This window comes from Rhea americana, unplaced genomic scaffold, assembly GCF_003343005.1.
Source record: "Rhea americana isolate MKP2758 unplaced genomic scaffold, rheAme1 scaffold_2, whole genome shotgun sequence".
In the NCBI taxonomy this organism is placed as follows: Eukaryota; Metazoa; Chordata; class Aves; order Rheiformes; family Rheidae; genus Rhea; species Rhea americana.
This window is the reverse complement of record NW_028186149.1, coordinates 687,208-702,087: the sequence shown is the minus strand read 5'-3', so window position 1 is coordinate 702,087 and position 14,880 is coordinate 687,208. Positions and strand designations below refer to the sequence as shown.

Genomic DNA, 14,880 nt, shown 5'->3' with positions numbered 1-14,880 from the left:
TATGAGGATGATCAGAGGGCTGGAGCACCTGCCCTGTGAGGAACGGCTGCGAGAGCTGGGCCTCTTCAGCCTGGGGAAGAGAAGACTGAGGGGGGATCTGATCAGTGTGTACAAGTCCCTGAAGGGAGGGTGTCAAGGGGACGGGGACAAACTCTTTTCAGTTGTCCCGTGTGACAGGACAAGAGGCAACGGGCAGAAACTGAAGCACAGGAAGTTCCGCCTGAACGTGAGGGGGAATTTCTTCCCTATGAGAGTGACGGAGCACGGGAACAGGTTGCCCAGAGAGGTTGTGGAGTCTCCTTCTCTGGAGATCTTCAAGGCCTGCCTGGACGCAACCCTGTCTAACATGCTCTAGGTGACCCTGCAGAGCAGGGGGGGGTTGGACTAAATGATCTCCAGAGGTCCCTTCCAACCTGACTGATCCTATGATTCTATGAAAGCCAGAGGAATTGTGAAATGAAAGCTAGCTTTTTTTTACCACCACAGACTTTGACTCCACATTCTTTACCAGATATAACCTCCACTTCATAAACTTGGTTTTCCAACTAAATTTCTTAGACCTAGTTACCCCCTGCTGCTCCTCTGTTTCACAGATTTCAGAGTAATCTGTGGGTTCAATTTATCCCTTATGAAGAGCTTCAGTGCATTAATTTTTCATAGGTTAATCATAAGTCCAAGAGCAACAGTGAGAGATTTTAATTTGCTGCTGGCAGCTGCCTGGCCTCTTCGCAGCAGATCCTAATGTGCGAGCAGCTCCTGCTAATACACATGCTCATTCAGGCCTACACTGGGAAAGAGAGCRTGTGAATAATTTATTGTCATAGCCATTGGACCAAGAATATTTCAGCCTCAGACTAACAAGTCTGGTGTTCCTTCAGGGACCTAGGGCATACATGTTCACTCTAGATATATGATGTAAGCTTGTTTGGAGCAGATAGAATGGACTGAAATGGCAAAAAGTCATAGTTACTACCTCTTGGACTGTTTTATTCCTCAAGTGTTATAGGTCAGTATAGCTCCACTGCAACCAATGGAGCCCTATCAAACGATRAGGTAATTATAAATCACCTCTCATCATCATCTCTCTACTGCTTAAAAATACATGCYTAGTTTAACATCAGGCTTCAAAATCAGTCAGATAAAATCAAGGAGAGTTATTTTGTGAACATGTTATAGAGTATTTGTCTTTCACTATCAATGAAATGATTCTCTACTCATCCTTTCTCATTTCTGATTTGCATTTTCTGTAACATCTTTATTGACCACCTGACATTATTGGCATTAATTATCAAAATTAGTAGCTAGAGATCATAGGCCGCTTTTCTAATACACAGTGAATAGCATTGGTCTTGAACTTCCAGATTCATATGGTAATTATAAAATCAAGTGTATATATCCTTGTACACATTCATATATTTTACATGCTTTTTCACATGCACCCCAAAGTGAATATTTGAAGGGTAGTTTGCTAGTCAGTTTGTTAGGTTAGTTGCATTTTGTAACATTTGTAACAACTACATATATGACATTAATGTTGATTCAGCAGAAGCCCTTTAAGACTATATTCAGCACACCTTTAGCACAAGGAATTAACATATATACCATGAAAATCTGGAAATAGTCTATCCACAGCAATTAATAATAMACTATCCTGGATTTAAAGTTAGGACAAGGAACATATGATATAGCACTACAGCTTCTTCCTTTTTCCTACAGTTTAAAACCTTCAAAAACTCTCTCCTCTGTTTTTATTCTGCTTTCTTTCTCCGAGGGCRTGAGTGCATGTTAAACTTAATCCTGAAAGCAGTAATGTTTGAGGCAGCCATTCTGTAGCTGTGAGTCTGCTACTGAGAAAGTGCTTTCTTCTAGTCTCAAGAGTTTCATCCCCAAGAGTGACAGACTCCCAGCTTCAGAGAAGCATCTTCACCTAGGCAGGCCACAACCAAAAGCAGAGAGAGTGTCTMTTCTGTAGTATTTAGGCCAGTTCTACTGACACCAAAGACAAGGACGCAAGCTAGAGACATCACCTGATGAGGTGGTAGCAAGAGAGCTCTCTTATGCTTTCAAGGGCCTAAGTTGCTAAGAAAGCCAGAAGTCTTTCTGCTAATCAAGCTGCCGTGGCTGACACATGCCTCATGTAATTCTCAACACTGTGGGGACTGGAAGGAGCTTGTAGCTGGCCCTGGCCCTCCACTCCCTTTCCCAGAAATGCACTGCTGTACATCAGCCTGAAAAAACAGTCTGCTTTGGATGATACCCTAAATGCAAACAATAGTATTATAAGCTGAAGGATGAAGACAAATTTCTTGTTCTTAGTAAATATGTAAGCCTATCCTAAAATTACACAGGCCTGATGAAGGAAATTGTCCTCCTCAGCTCTCAGAGCTGTCAAGTGCATTTAAAATGCTTTTTAAYCATACCTATTGTTTTAGGTATGTTATCCCATGCAGCTATTCAACAGACTGTAGAAGGTGTAGTCATTAAACAACGACAACAAAAGCTCTAAGTCAGCATCTTTACCTTTAAATCAAAGTGAGCAATTTTATTGGAGTGAAGGTAATTCACACCATCCAAAATCTGCTTGATGAATCTGGTTGCTTCTTCTTCACTCAAAGACTCCTTCTGTGCCAAGAAGTCAAAAAGTTCTCCTCCAGACACCCTGCAAAACACACCAGGAARCTTCCCGTTACCTACTGCATTGTAAGGCATAAAACAAACATAAGCACAAAAACTGAAGTGGAAAAGAACCTCCAAACAGTTAGAAAAAGGCCACTCTTGCAGACAACCCAAGAGTTTTTTTGTTCTGGTCCTAGCTTTGCCAAAACTTCATTTTAACTTCAGTTTCCTTCCCTGTAAATTGAGAACTATCTTTCCCTAACTCAATGATGCTGCAAGGTTTGAATAATCAAGGATTATAATGGACCAAAAAGAGGTGCGGGGTCTGATGAATACACAGACATACGTGTATTTCTCTATATATACTTTGATATTAACAACAAATTCAAATGTGATTCAACAATTTAATTTCAAATTAGACAGAGGAAACAAAACAAGTTGTATTAACGTACTATTGTTAAAGAATTGCTTCTCTTCTTGGTTGCCATCAGTAACATGAGGCAATGAGATCTTCCAGCAGAATCTGGTTCCTTTCTAGAACAACCATTACAGTCTTCTACTGCAGACTCTTCCTGATATGTCTGACAGGAAAGCATTTATTTTGTGCTGAATTTTTATAAATAGAGCAGATTACAGCAGCTTGGAAAGTAACTTAATATTGCCTTCCCAAATCAAGCAAGTGGAGGATTACTGTGTAAGTTACTATGCGTATTCACATAAAAGTTGAAAATCATTCCATATATATTCAGTGCTTTTCACTKCATTACACTTCTGTCGCCATTTTTATCTGTCTTATTGAGAGCTTCAGTGCTATTTCTTCTACTTATCCTGAAACAGGATGATCCAGATACTAAATTGGCCATCATTTGCAGTTTTGTTTTAACACTCACTTTTATTGTTACCAGCTCCCCATTCAACTTTACTGTTGGGAGCACCCACGAAGCAGTTGTGTCAGGAAGGTCTCAGGGCTTCGATGTACCTTCATCTGGGCTCACCATTCAGAGCACAAGGAGGATTTGTGGCATCCAAAGCCATTTTAGAAAACAAGTYTTTAGCCCTGTTGTCTGACAACACACCCAGCAAAAGAACTAGTAGGTTCAAATGCTTTAAGTTCACTGAACACTGACTCTGAGACAAGTCAGATCACGCCGTTCGGGCACTACAGTGGTCTTGTATGCAATGCCTCCTCTGAGCTCGGGCTCCTACACAACACTGCTGGTGACAAGACAGCGATTCCTTATTCTGCCTCTTTCAGAACAAACTGTTATTAACAGCTACAAAAATTGCAAAGAGAAGTCATCTGCARACAAGAAGCCAGAGATAAAAGCCACAGAGGCCTTGGACTCGTCTCCTGGCTTGCGCTGCTGCTGCGGGTGACAGTACACCTTGCTGTTCCAAAGGCAGAGTGTGACCCAACGCCTGCTGGTGTGGGCGTCATTTACCGGAGGCTTTTCACAGCACCTACAMAGGCAGAAACTTTCTAGGCAACATGAGGCAGGACACAAAGAATTTTCACCTGGGCAGAAGTCACCCAATACTTTAATTGTTATGATTAAATGGCCAGCAAACAAAAACAAACTTCACACGACTCAGGGATACGGCACAACTGCTGTCTCTGCCTTTGCTTTTCCTTCYTACTGCTCTCAGTTCCTCAGTCCCAGAGGTTCCTATTTGGTCTCCGATTAGCTTTTTAGGTGATACCAAGGGTCGCAGCAATGCCATCTCCCCTGCTAGACAGTTTTACTCTGGGCATTTYGGGAGGTGGGGACACACTCTCTTTTGATTTGGTTGATTTGAAAATGCTTGCATTTCAATGCTGCAATGCTTGCAGTTGACTGTAGCAAGCAGATAAGAAACYCGTGAGGAGAATTTGGTATTTCTTGGTGAAATCTGTGTACAAAGCGCAGGCAAGTCCCATTTCCCTGACGATCTCTATTCAAATTGCACTTAAGCAATCACTCCTGGCGAGGATACTGCCATGTCATCAGGAAGCCAGCCGCACTGGGATACTTTCTTGTACTCTTTCTGGAACTTAACCATATAGGAGCACTACTCGCTCTTTTCCTTTTGCCCTGTCAGACCTCCTCCTCCTTTGCTCACAGTTACTCACTGTAGACTCTTTGACCAGGACTAAGAACAAAAAAGTGCTCTCGTGGGCTASACAGATGCCCTCCTGCCTGGAAGAGGCAGGCAATTTTCCCAAGGAGCGCACTTTGCTGCACAAAGGAATCASAGAAAACTGTCTGCCTGCCCAGGCTGGAGGTGCTTACTCCTCCTTCCCTCTTGCCGCCGCTGCTAGCGGCCACCCTGACCAGCCAGACCGGCTGCCCAGAGTACGCTGGCACTGGCCACAGCTGCACCATCAGCAACATCCTGSGCAACCAGCTAAGCCTGAGGCAGCACTGAAGGAACTGTACAGCCTGCAAGCATGAAGATCACAGGTGCTTTACACACTAGCTCCTTTTTTGCCTCTTCACTCTAGTTCAAACTCCACTTGAATTGGGCTAGGCAGAAGGGACTTCCAAGGTACCGAATGCAACACAAGGAAACAAAGAAAAACAAGAAAAKACTAAGGGAGGCTGAAGTCTCTCCGTTACTTCATTAGCCAAGGACTCCCTCTCTTAGGGCATATGAGCACCTTATTCTCTGAAGATCAGAGCTCAGCATACATTATAACCAACACGTTACTCCCAGGTCTCTTGTGGTGGAACCTAAGACATTCGCCTTTGCTGCAGAGATCTGAAAAGACTAATCTAAAGGAAAATTCAATGGCAGAAATGCAATGAGGTCACATCAACAAAGACTCAACTTTTAAAAATAGGTTTCAGTAAATTGTACTAAGAGCAGTAAACAGTTTAGYGCGGGATCATTATTATCCATGTTATGTACCTGAACCCAGGGAAATCCCCAGGCARAAGAGATTTAGCAATCCCAAAAGCCAATCCCAAAACCCCACAAAAACACAGTTCAGCACTAACTCCTTTGCAATAAAACACTCACTACTTCACTACAGGTTACAGCATTTAAATATCCAGGCAAGTATGTTTTTTAAATCAGCACTACATGCAAAAGTGCATACATTTCTTTCTAGAAKGAATCTAGCCTAGGAAAAGGTCCCTCCCTGATTCCATCTCTTTCCCCTTTACCAGGTCACTTACTCCCACAGCAAAGGAAGAAGCAAGCAGACGATGCCTTTGCTCTTCCTGCAGAGACCAATAAGRGACAAAAGGCGTCGCTGCCCTACGTCCTGCAAACAGCTCTCTCTTACGTACAGGAACCTGATGCCTATCAGCAGAGACACCCRCGTCAATCAAATCCGCCTCCCGGCTGCTTTTGCTCAGGCAAAACAGCCTCAGGGCAGATYCCAAGACGCAGAACAACAGCAAGGTCCCAGAAGGCTGCTGGGAGCCCATCCCTGCACAGGGCGGACCAGGAAGGGCAAACCACGGACCTGCCAGACTGCACCTAAGAGCAGTGGATTTGGCAATGCTCTTCCTGCTTTTGAATAGGAGAAACACACCTGTGGCTAAAGGGGAGGCAGTCTTGCCTGTATCAGCATAGTTTGGGTTTGGGAGAGGGTCAACATTGTAGCCAGAGACTCTTTTAAACACCAGGGCAGCTTCTTCAACCGATCAAGAACACTAGCAATAGTCTTTTGATGGCAAAGTCCACTGTAGCTAGTGATAAGATTAATTAAGGCAAGGTACCGTAATGCTCATTTTGACAAACCGCAAGGAGTATGAGACTCTGGTATCAGTCTCATCTTTTTACAGAGCGAATTTAATTATCTTTATTAGCAATTAACATCTTCCTCAATTCTTGTACTGCAGCAGCCTTAATCAGGTCAAAGCTCCATTGCACCCAGCCCTCTGTAAGGGCAAGAAGCTACAGCCAGCCCCCTTGCCCCCCACCCCAAAAAAAAAGCAGACAGTAGTGACACAGGAGGTTCTTTTAGCCCCAAATAGCTGCTAGTCAGAAGTAGCAAGCTCCTTCCTGTCCTCCAGAGCCTGACAATGGAGAACAGCATTTGGCCATAAACATACACTTAAAAATTAACAGATGCTCATCATCACTCATATGCCATCAGCCAGCAGTCACAGTAAGCTCCAGGAATGCTCCCTGGCCTAAATGTTGGCTCCYCTGGAAAGCCAGTGGTTACTTAATCTCACTCAGGGATCAAAGCCTCATTGTCTGGGCTCCCTACAGAAGGCTGGAGCAGGTGCCCTAGGGAACATATGGCAAATATAAATTCAGTTGAGGCACGTCTACATTTCCTGTTCTATAAACTCAGAAAAATGCACTATTTACTATGTATCTAAAAATTGCTAGTAAGTAAAAGACCTCATGGTGTCTCCTTGTTCACAGCCATGTAAACCCATGCCATGGATTCAGTGCCATGGACTGACAGGTAAAACATGTCATCTTCTGCACAGCCTCTCTAAAACTCAGGCGTTTGAAATCAGGTGATACTGACTCTGCAAAAGAGCGGGACATAGCCCCCAAAAAGTCTAATGTGATGTCTCTCTTCTGTCACTATGTGGCAAACTTCACCCTACCTATGCCAGGACCATGCACCCTGACCAGCAAGGTTTGGTTTGTTGTAAGAATCACTTCCATTTCTGGCTCTGTATGAACCAGAAATTCTGTATGAGTACGAGTATATGATTCTTCTCACTGCTTTGCACGACAGTGTTCAGGTTTCTCCTGGCTTTCAGGTGTCAGTAGAAGACAGGACCCCACCATCCATGTTACCTTAGGAAAGCTGAGCCACACAAACACACATAGATATATGCTTGAACATGGGCTAAAATAATTCTCATTCATTTCAACTCCTTTAGTYAGATCAACAGCACACTAGCACACACTGTGAACCGGGCAGAAAGAGATGTTTTGGACTTAAGTCCAYAGGATCATCTATGCACACTGAGTCACTCATTTCTGCTGTAGTCCTGATCCTCAGCCAGGAAACACCTGGAATGGAAACAAGTCAAGTTCCAAGTCTCATACAAATTCATTATCTCAGGATGAGTTTGGATATAGCAAACCCAGTCACCTTRTGCTTTCATCTCATTTTCTTAACAATGAAATAAATTTTTATCAAGAGATTTTTTTTTTTAATTCAGTAATTGACAGTAGTCAGYTGCAAAGTTTTCTTGACATGACTCCAAAACTTACACATTGACAGTGATGCTATTAGATTGGGGGACATACAATGTTATGCAGCTCCAGATGCAATGCAGAGCAGAAAGTGATCTTTCTGTGGCCTACTGGCGTGCTATGGGTCAAACCTAGTAGCCATCAGAAAGGCTGGCAAATAGAACTGAGAACAGAAAGCRCAAACAGCAGCACCAAGCCGCTTACTTCTCCTCCAGCCTTCACGCTGTGAAGAATTTTGCATCCCTGGGTGAGCAGGGGAGGCTGATGGAGATCACATGGCATAGCTAGAATGATGACAWTTTTCTGTAGCATCTAACCTTTCAACTTACTGAGTCCATCCAACAGTCAGATCAGCTACTTATTCTAGTATCTTCCCCTTGGCCCTGAACACTGTAATAATCCTGAAGACTGCTGTGGCTGCTTTGTGTCCCCCTCTAGCCCAGCAAAAGCAGCTCCTCCGTGATCTCACGAAATCTCTATCTCTCCACTAGAAGCTAAAGTCACACAAACAGCAATAACTCCAAGTCTYTTTGAATGACATTGGGTTTCCAGGCCAAGAGGCAAAAATACTGTTTACACAGCATAGCTCTTTTGGTAAGGTTGGAGGGAGGTATTTCTTCTTTGAAAATTCACCTCCCCTCTTCACTYTCAGGGCTCTTCTACATCACATAATATCCTACTAAAATGAAGAAACCTCAACACACATACGTTAGTRTTAGCACTGACTTTACCCACACATACCTTCAGACTAACATCATACCCCCTCTGGTTTTAAATTTCTTTAAACGGCACAAGGTGATCTGCATTACATAGCCAAATAAGCATGATGGTCATCCTGATCCAGCAGTCAGGCACTGCAAGGGGTCACAAAGCCGGCACCAAGCTACAGCACTCGGCAGACCCCCCGGCAGGGAGATTCGCCTGTCAGCAGGACCCACAGAGTAGGGCTCTCCCCCGTGGTGCAGTGGAGCACGAGTGCAGTGAGCAGCGCACAGCTTGCACTCCATAGTCCTTCCCTCCCACCTCGCTGCTGCTCATCCTCAATAGTCAAAGTTTGGGTGTTCAGACACCCCCCCCAATCTCTTCTAAAAAGGAGATCAGTGAGACCTAATCAGTGAGAATGGCTGCAAATGTTTTAAGGGGCTTGAGGGCTGCACATGTGCTGGAAAGGAGGAAGAAAAAAAGGAATGGGGTTTTGGTAGACATTAGTGATTCCTCCACTGCAGCATGAGGAAGACGTGAGGTAATCTCTCTGCTCAGTAAACTTTACTTTCAAGCTAAGGACTGGCTCAGTAACAAAAGCCTCAGCTGATGCTAAGGGGCACCTGTATCACTCAATTCTCCTGCCAAGGGCTGCGAGGTCGGACAACGCAACTGTCCCATTTTCACAGCGCCTCCACGCTCCAGCAGCCTCAGCTGCCCTTTCCTGTTCATTTATCTCATCCTGCCCYGGAGGTAGGAAGTCCCCTTACTCACAGCTCAAGGATGAGGACCACATCTGTCTTGTTCTCATAGATGTCATGCAACTTGATGATGTTGGCATGCAGGACCTGCTGCAGAATAGTCACCTCCCGTTCAATTTCCTCACGTCTCACTCCGCGACGGCTGGCCCGACTCTGACGCTTTTTAATGAACTTTGCAGCATACTCCACACCAGTGTTTCTGTCTCGGCATTTCTTCACTATAGCAAACTGGCCACTGCAAGGACAAGATAATAATTTTCCCTTAGATCTTCCAAAACCAACTCAAAACTGAACAGGTGTGAACAAAAGAGAAGCTARAGTTAAAACACATAAACCACTGATGACAGTTCTTTCAAACAAAACTGATACAGACTTGCTGCTGTCCTAATTCAAGCAYTTCCAGCTCAAGCAACAGTGAGGACTAAGAACATTTGGGTTATGTCTTAACATTCGCTTCAGTCAGTTCAAACACAAATGAGCTCACAGTCTACTCCAGTCAGAGTGAGTTTCGTTCACTGCTCTCGCATATTCCTTCCTCAATAGGAAGCCCAGTATTTTCACCAGTATTCAATAAACTGTTATATACAAGAAATAAAGTACACAAAACTGATTTTTAATTATGTAGGCCATCTCAGAACCTTCTCCTACCTAAYGGTTCCTTCAGGATTATTTATTATTTTATTTGCACGTCCACAACCAACAGCTTGTTAGTGCAGACCTGCACATAATGATGCACAGAGCACATAATCAGACAGGAGGTTGAATGTGAGCAAGTGGAGAAGTGTTACAGCAGCAAGAACAGTTGTGAAGAGAAACGACTCTATCAGCAGCCTGCTGAGGTGGGTGCTGAGTCTGATGGCAGGCTGCCATTGACAGGAGAAGTCCTGCAGCCATATCTCTGCAATACGGCCTACGAGAGTCTGAATGGAAGGAAAACTTGACCACTTTTGCTTGGACTCTAGTTTAAGGAGCTCATAGCCCACCTGAGGACATCTATAATCTCAAGCAGTAGGAACAGTCTGTTACCGCACTGAGGCTCCTCTGCTAGAAATCTAAGCTTATGGAGACTTACCGTCATTTATTTTTACTCTGCTAGATTTCAGGGGGAACTTGTCAAACTCTCTTTTGGCAGAGGGAAAGAAAAAGAAACGAGCCCAGAATTCACCTTGCAAATAGGCAGTGTATGTACTGTTATAAACATTACCATGGCGGTGAAGCACACCCTGTAACTGGAAACTTTAATTTAYGGCTAGTATCATGGGCTTCAGTTTGCCTTGCTTAAGGGTAAAATGCATCTTGTGATCACAAAGAGGTAAAAATCTGACAAGGCATATAGACAGAACAGGCCTGAGTATTTTTGGTTAAACAAAGTTTTACTAAAACTATTGCTTCACAAAAGTTGCTTTTGTTTCAGTATATTAATGAGAAACATGGAAACTTCAAGTGTACATATTCCCCATATCTTACCGAGCATTCTCCAGTCAGAAAAGGCTCAGATTATCAGTGAATATTTGACAGAACTGTACTTTTACAAAAACATGCAAAATCTTTCATTCTGTTTCCATTACAGAGCAGAAATAAAATTTGAATTTCTAGGAAGTTAGCTTGCTAGGAAGCCACAGATAACTCTAATAAATAGGGTGGGAAACATAACTCTGTTAAAAGAGCAGCATAGTCAAACAGCTACTCCTGCCTGGCAGCTGCAAAGTCGAAAACCATGTACCTAAGATCCTGTCAGCCAAAGGACAGTCTTAACTGCACCCTTGTCTCCTCAGACCTGTGATGACTCTCTGCTGATGTCCAACCACTTTTCAAATTGACAAAATGAGGCAAAACATGCAGCCTCGCTTTCTGCTCTGAGATCTCACTCTGCAAGAACTGGCAGGCCTCCAAGCCCAGTATATATTCAAAGCTATTTCCTTACTCAGTGCATTATAGCCAGCTTRCAAGGAAAGGACTCATCTTACAGATAACTTTAACTACTGTGATTTTATCAGACAAGACCTCTTCATAAAAATCATAAACACATTCATTAGCACAATCACCCAGGACTACACTATAGATGCACTGAGCTACTATTGTTTTCGGTATTATTATATCCTTCACTGGCTTGGTGAGACACGCAAGTACAGTTGGAAGTTAAATTATGCAGCATACACAGCAATGATTCTCAGAACCTTAATAATATATAATGTACTTAGTGCTTCATGAATGCACATGGCTGGTTGGAGCCTGTCTTAAACCTGCAAAGGCAAAGAAATTCAGAATTAAGGCTATCACTTGGCCCTTGCTAGCTCTCAAAAGCTGACACTCTACGACAGAGGTAATCTCTCATTTCAGACGGCTCTAACGATGCCAGACAGCTCAAAGGACTTCTTTTTGTTTTTCATTCTTAAACACTTCTCAGGGAAGAGGAGGGAACGGATGGACCAAGTTTACTTATCCTTTTAGGAAGCTTTTAATTCATTAATCACACATGGAATCCAGACTGCAACCATTYGTCAAATCCATTAGTTCCTTAAGAGGCTATATTTCTGCTTCCCGATTTTGTCATTACATGCAAACCCCCAGAGAACTTAGAAGAGAATGAAATGCCTGCTACAAAACCCCCAAACCTGCCTTAAGCATCCTGCTAGAAGAGTTCAACCTGTAATGCTGAGAGCAGTTTCTGTAAAACATTGTGGGCTTCTACTAGACACTCCAGTAGTCTTTAAGGTTTTTTGTTTTTTTAAGAAGCACAGCTTGCTTGATCCAGAGTTTCTAAAGAGGCCCRATAGTAGTGTTGCTGTATTTACTTCCTTGACTTCACTCTAGGGACATAMATTTTGCCAAAAAAGCTCCAGAAAATACTATCATTATTTCATGACTGTAGGTTACGGGAGCAAGCACACAGCTACTTTTGCATTTATTCTAAAAGATCAACAGTGCTCAAGATTCTGGAGATTTCTGTTTATTTAAGAACTTACAAAACCAGCAATGACACAGTATAGGAATTCCCTTCTTCCCCTTTGACACATTTACAGTCCGGACAGTTGCCCATCATGCTACCCTGTCCCTTATATTTTACTATTTCCCCTGCATGCGTGCCCACAAGCACACTCTGCCTGCTCYTGTCCTGGTCTTCATGCCATTCGCTTTATCCCTTAAAACTGGCTTTTGCAGACAGTCTTTAATAAGCACAAGGAAAGACAGTTTGTGACTGAATAGAAGAGGGTGAAAGCCTCAAGGAAAACAACAGGTAAATGCRCAATTTAGAGTTCTGAGGTAATTGTGTTTCTTCCCATAACCCACTCTCACCCTTTTCTCCACTTCCCGCTGCAGAGCATGCCCATTTTGCCTGTGCTTATCCCCTAATTCCCAGGGTCTTTAATAAAGTATTGCAGGGGAATGCTAAGATATTTTCAAACAACCCTTTAAGACTGTCTTTTCACATGAGCAGCCCAAGGCTTTGCAAGGCACAGATGTGCCTTGAACACCAAGAAAAGGCTTAAAAATTCAGGAAGGGACAAGCAGGGAGAAAAGGCTTTGAACAAAAGTTAAAGTGACAGAATATTGCTCTGCTGTTCCATCAGACACGTGCACCCAAAGGAAAAGCTCCTGCAGAGACCCATGCAACTATAGAGGATCCCACTGGTAATTTACAGTCAGACACTTCAGATCTTTTGTTAGCAACAATATTGCCTACAGACAAGAATCAAGTAACTGCATTTCTGAGCTTCCTAATGCAGATGCATTCAGGGCATAAGAATCAAACAGTGCCAGCTTCACAGAATTTACCATCCAGGCACGGCAGGAGGTAGGAGAGAGGAAAGCATGTCTCTGCCAGCTGAGACAACAGTAGTACGAAATTAAGCCATTTACTTAATTTCACATAAGGAGTCTGTGGCTGACTATAGACTTGAAACCAAATTTCACAGCTCAGATGTCCAAATTTCAGTTAAGTGTCTCTGCCAAAATTCATGTTTTCTAGTACATCAGTGAAACAAAGATGACTCGTACCCCGAACGGCAGTATTTACAGCACACATGAGACAAGCTCAGAGGCAGACACATCTTACCACTTTTTTTTTTTTTTTTAAAAATCGAAGTTGTTCCCTTTCAAAATATTTTGGACAGCTGTACTACAGCTTCATCATAGATCAAAAATAGGCTGTCCTCAACTGTGGTAAAAGCTTAAGAGTATAAACAGCAGCAGCTGCAACCAGTCAGTTACTATATGATTATGTACATCACATTCATCCACCATTAATAATGAAAATCATCCTAGCAATGAAGACGACATTATTTGCATTGCTAATATCATCTAGGAGATCTGTCACTGAACAAGAACACAAAGAGACATAATGCTGGGTGGTTTTAGAGTCCATTTTTAGAAACATGCTTTAGATGAGCACAAGTTCAGCTTATTTTATCGTTGTGCAGTTCAGGAGAGGAGGCGGAAAGGATGCGGAGAAGTGAGAAACTGGGTATTCCAGAATAACCAGATAATTTCTCACTCTTTTTCAAAGTTTGTTTTTAATCTTGGTGCTGGAGGGTAACGCTCTGGGGCAGAATTTGACGCGAGTGAAGGGCAGAAGTGCAGACTGCCTGCTCGGGAGGCCTCGGTGCAGAACAGTGGCATTGTTATGGTGCACCAGAATGAAAAGAGCCTTTAAGGAGATCTAAGCACATGTCTGGGTTTWTATCTATCCTCCTCTGATATTCCAGAAACATCACATTGCTGGCAGCTGTCGTGAAGTGCTGAAAATATGTAAACAAAAGGCTGAGATGACGGCGCCAGGTTGCCTGGCTCCAGCCAGGTTGCCAGCTGAGGAAGCAGAGTCTGTCATTTGAGAAGGGCAAACCATTTCTTCCCCAAACCCCAAACATATGTTCAGTTTGGGCTTATTCGGTTTGTGTTCTGTATTTATTTCATTCATTTAAAAAATTCTGTAAGAGGAAGAATTAAAGATTTTTTTTTTGTAGTTGCTAAACTTGAAATTTCCATAAGATAAATAGATATGTCAGAACATGTTGACAGGTACACTTGACCCTGAAATACAATTTCGAGGAGTTCTTCGAAAAGTGAGTGAACTTGAAAAAGGAGGATAAAGCTGTGGCATTCTGCCAGGCAAGAGCCTACACTCAATTCCCCAGATGAACGTGGACAATTTACTTTGGAAACAATTTGCAAGGGATTCTAGGCAGCTACCTCCAACTGATTTTACTGCTAATTAGGATCCTACACATACTTGATCTCAGTCTTTCTCTATATAATTTCCCAAGGTCTGTAAAATGCAGGTAGTACTACTGATAAAAGGAAATAAAATTACAGTGGTAAGCATACAGCTGGATCTACATTTCATTTTTTGTCTCTAATCATCACTATAATTGTAATGATAATCACTCACATTTTTACTCACTAGGTGGTTTGGAAGAAGAATACATTACCAAGAAGAAAACTAAAATACAACCTAACTGCATCTCAGCCACTCTTTTAACTGTCTACCTGCACATGCAGATGACCACAAATGCAAAACAGTTTAACCCTCCCTTTGACAGGGCACCTGCAACTTTACTTGGGGACCTGCATATTTAGCTACATTTCCTTTGATTTCCAGTTTGGGAGGAGATCGCAACTAGAGGCTGCTCAGCAACGCCAGCAG

At 42.9% G+C, this 14,880-nt stretch overlaps 1 protein-coding gene across 12 annotated transcripts in view; it reads right to left on the bottom strand.

Moving 5' to 3' along the window:
* DAPK2 (death associated protein kinase 2) overlaps nt 1-14,880 on the bottom strand; it is a 57,707-nt gene that overhangs the window by 17,538 nt on the left and 25,289 nt on the right. For 11 of the 12 annotated variants that reach the window (XM_085303246.1, XM_085303251.1, XM_085303248.1 and 8 more), the window contains 2 exons: nt 9,250-9,471; nt 2,521-2,659 (listed from right to left, as the gene is read on the bottom strand). In XM_085303246.1, coding sequence (XP_085159372.1) covers nt 2,521-2,659; nt 9,250-9,471 — 361 coding nt within the window. The remainder of the gene's footprint in view (nt 1-2,520; nt 2,660-9,249; nt 9,472-14,880) is intronic. The other variant, XM_085303252.1, reaches the window with a different exon arrangement.